Here is a 2,380-nt window from a genome sequence, read left to right as displayed (position 1 = left end):
GGTTATGGGGGCCGTGGATGAGTTCCTTGAGGATCAACTTTCAGACTTCCATTTGAGGAGGAGCCAGGCAATTGGGGAGTGTTGGAAAAAGTGTGTATTGTTAAACAAATACTATGTTGAGAAATAAAGGTTCAGTTTTGTTCTGGATTAAAACACTTCGTAGAGGCTCACAACTTTTCATTCATCCCTCGTATGTATGTATGTATGTATGTATGTATGTATTTATATATATATATATATGTATGTGTGCAGAAACCACTTGGAAAAAAAATAAAAATGAATACCGAACGTCTATTCAAGACATCATCAAGGTACAAAGGATGATCCTTTGTACCCTGATGATGTCTTGAATAGACGAAAACGTTCGGTATTATTTTTTTTCCAAGTGGTTTCTGCATGTATTGTTGTCACGTGTGCTTAGTGATTTGTTTTGAATATGTATGTGTATATATATACAGTATATACATACATATATATATATATGTATATATGTGCATATATATATATATATATATATATATATATATATATCATATATGTATATACATATCCGTTGAATTGTATTTTATAATAACGTCAGTTGGATTATAAATCATAACAGATATCGAAGGCCACATTTTTAAAACGTGTTAGAATATTTCTAGAAATTTATTAGATGTATTTTTCTTCTTCCTTTTCTTCTTTTCCAAGATCACTGTGACGGATTGATAAGGATTAAAACACGTGTACAAATCTGATTGCTACTTACCTTGATTGGGCAAACACTTCGGGCAAAGGTGGCAGTCTTGATCCCATCTACGTGCCTTAAGGTCCTCTTTTTTATTATTATTAACAAGACAGCACTTTAGGTTGAAATATTTTAAGACTGGTGTGTATTGTCATTTATTCGAGATGTTTACAAATATTCATTTCCATAGTATTCAAATATATTTTGTAAATGATATATGTATATATATTTATTACCTGTTGTAAGGATATGATTGTCAGTAGACATTTTGATACATAAAGGACTCCTCTTTCTCTCTTTTTATAATGTTTATAAATCTTAGTATAGTCAGAAAAAATCGTTTGGTCTTTCTTGTCATATATAGGGTTATTCAGTTCACTCAGAAGATTACCTCGTTGCTGTTACTGTACCATAGCATTAAATTTTACCTGTGAACTATCTACATGATATCATTAGTCTAGGTTTGTATTCGTGCAAGGATAATAACGTGTACTGAAACAAGTGTTGGAGGTGTGGTGCGGAAGAACGTTTTGATCGTAGTCTCTGGGAGTGAGATCGGGAGATTACGTGGACCTCGTGCTGTTTCATTTAGTGGCAGGCGTTGTGCTAAAACTGGCGATAATAGTGATGGTGTTATTGTTGTTCTGATGGTAGTGTTGGTGGTAATAATGTCTGTGACGGTGATTTTTTTTTTATTAAACTGGTTATGATAGCGATGTTGACATATCGTAACAATTCACGGTGTTCTGTAAGAGATATATGGTGGTTTGAGATGGCGGCAACAGAGACAAAAATGGTCGTTCCTTTAATTTATTTTTTTGTCTTTGCACCTCACTGCCTCTTCCTCTTCTTTACCATCTCACCATTTCTGATTTCCTGGCAGTTTTCCCTGTGCACTGCATACTCCATCTTGTCTCTCGTAAGATCTGTACTTTTATTCTCGTCATCCACATTTCTTTTCATGCCACCACACAAAGATGACCTTCAACCTACTTAGACTCCTCTTACAGATCGAAAGATGACCCTCTTCCCTTTCTGCCCCTCTCCTGACAGATTCCCCCACTTGATTCATCCACTTCAGTCAGTAATCTTCTTTCATCTGTAATCTTCTCCTTCTGTTCCAACGCCTCAGCCTCATTCGTTCCCCATACCACATACCACCACCCCGCCTTTTCCTCTTCCTCTTCCTCCTCTTCCTCTTCCTCCTCCTCCTCTTCACCAACCTCCTCCTCTTCCTCCTCCTCTTCACCATCCTCCTCCTCCTCTTCCTCCTACTTTTCTTCACCCTCCTCCTCTTCACCCTCTTCCTTAATCCTTGGTACACCAATTGACCTTCTGATCTTCCTGCCCGCTTTATTTCACACCCTACCGAACCACCATCCCGAACCAAGCCTTCTTGCCCACGACCTATCACCTGCTTTCCTCTCCTTCCTCGTCCATATCCCTTTCTCCTCTCTTCCTCCCACTCTACCGCTCCTCCTGCAGACCTGAAGGGACTTCCCTCACACCCCCAGCTGTTCTTCCTCAGTACTCGACGCCCCTGAGGACCCCCTTGAGCATGAGTCTCTTCCCCACCAGAGAACCCCCGTCCAGTTCCAGGTCGCGCTTGGTGCCCTTGGCTGCCTCGGAGGGGTCCCCTAAACGGTGTCTTGA

The 2,380-nt window shown here is 39.7% G+C and overlaps 1 protein-coding gene across 2 annotated transcripts in view; it reads right to left on the bottom strand.

Moving 5' to 3' along the window:
- Positions 1-866: 866 nt before the first annotated feature.
- The window catches only part of LOC143037860 (uncharacterized), an 11,617-nt gene continuing 10,103 nt past the window's right edge, over positions 867-2,380 (bottom strand). For both annotated transcript variants that reach the window (XM_076206444.1, XM_076206445.1), the window contains exon 5: positions 867-2,380. This exon is cut by the window's right edge and continues 62 nt beyond it. In XM_076206444.1, the coding sequence (XP_076062559.1) occupies positions 2,252-2,380 (129 nt within the window). In that variant the 3' untranslated portion in view covers positions 867-2,251.

The sequence above is a fragment of the Oratosquilla oratoria genome, chromosome 23 (genome assembly GCF_046742065.1).
Source record: "Oratosquilla oratoria isolate Oo_2021 chromosome 23, ASM4674206v1, whole genome shotgun sequence".
Lineage (NCBI taxonomy): Eukaryota > Metazoa > Arthropoda > Malacostraca > Stomatopoda > Squillidae > Oratosquilla > Oratosquilla oratoria.
Note: the sequence above shows the minus strand (reverse complement) of the source record. Positions and strands in the feature narration are given on the sequence as shown.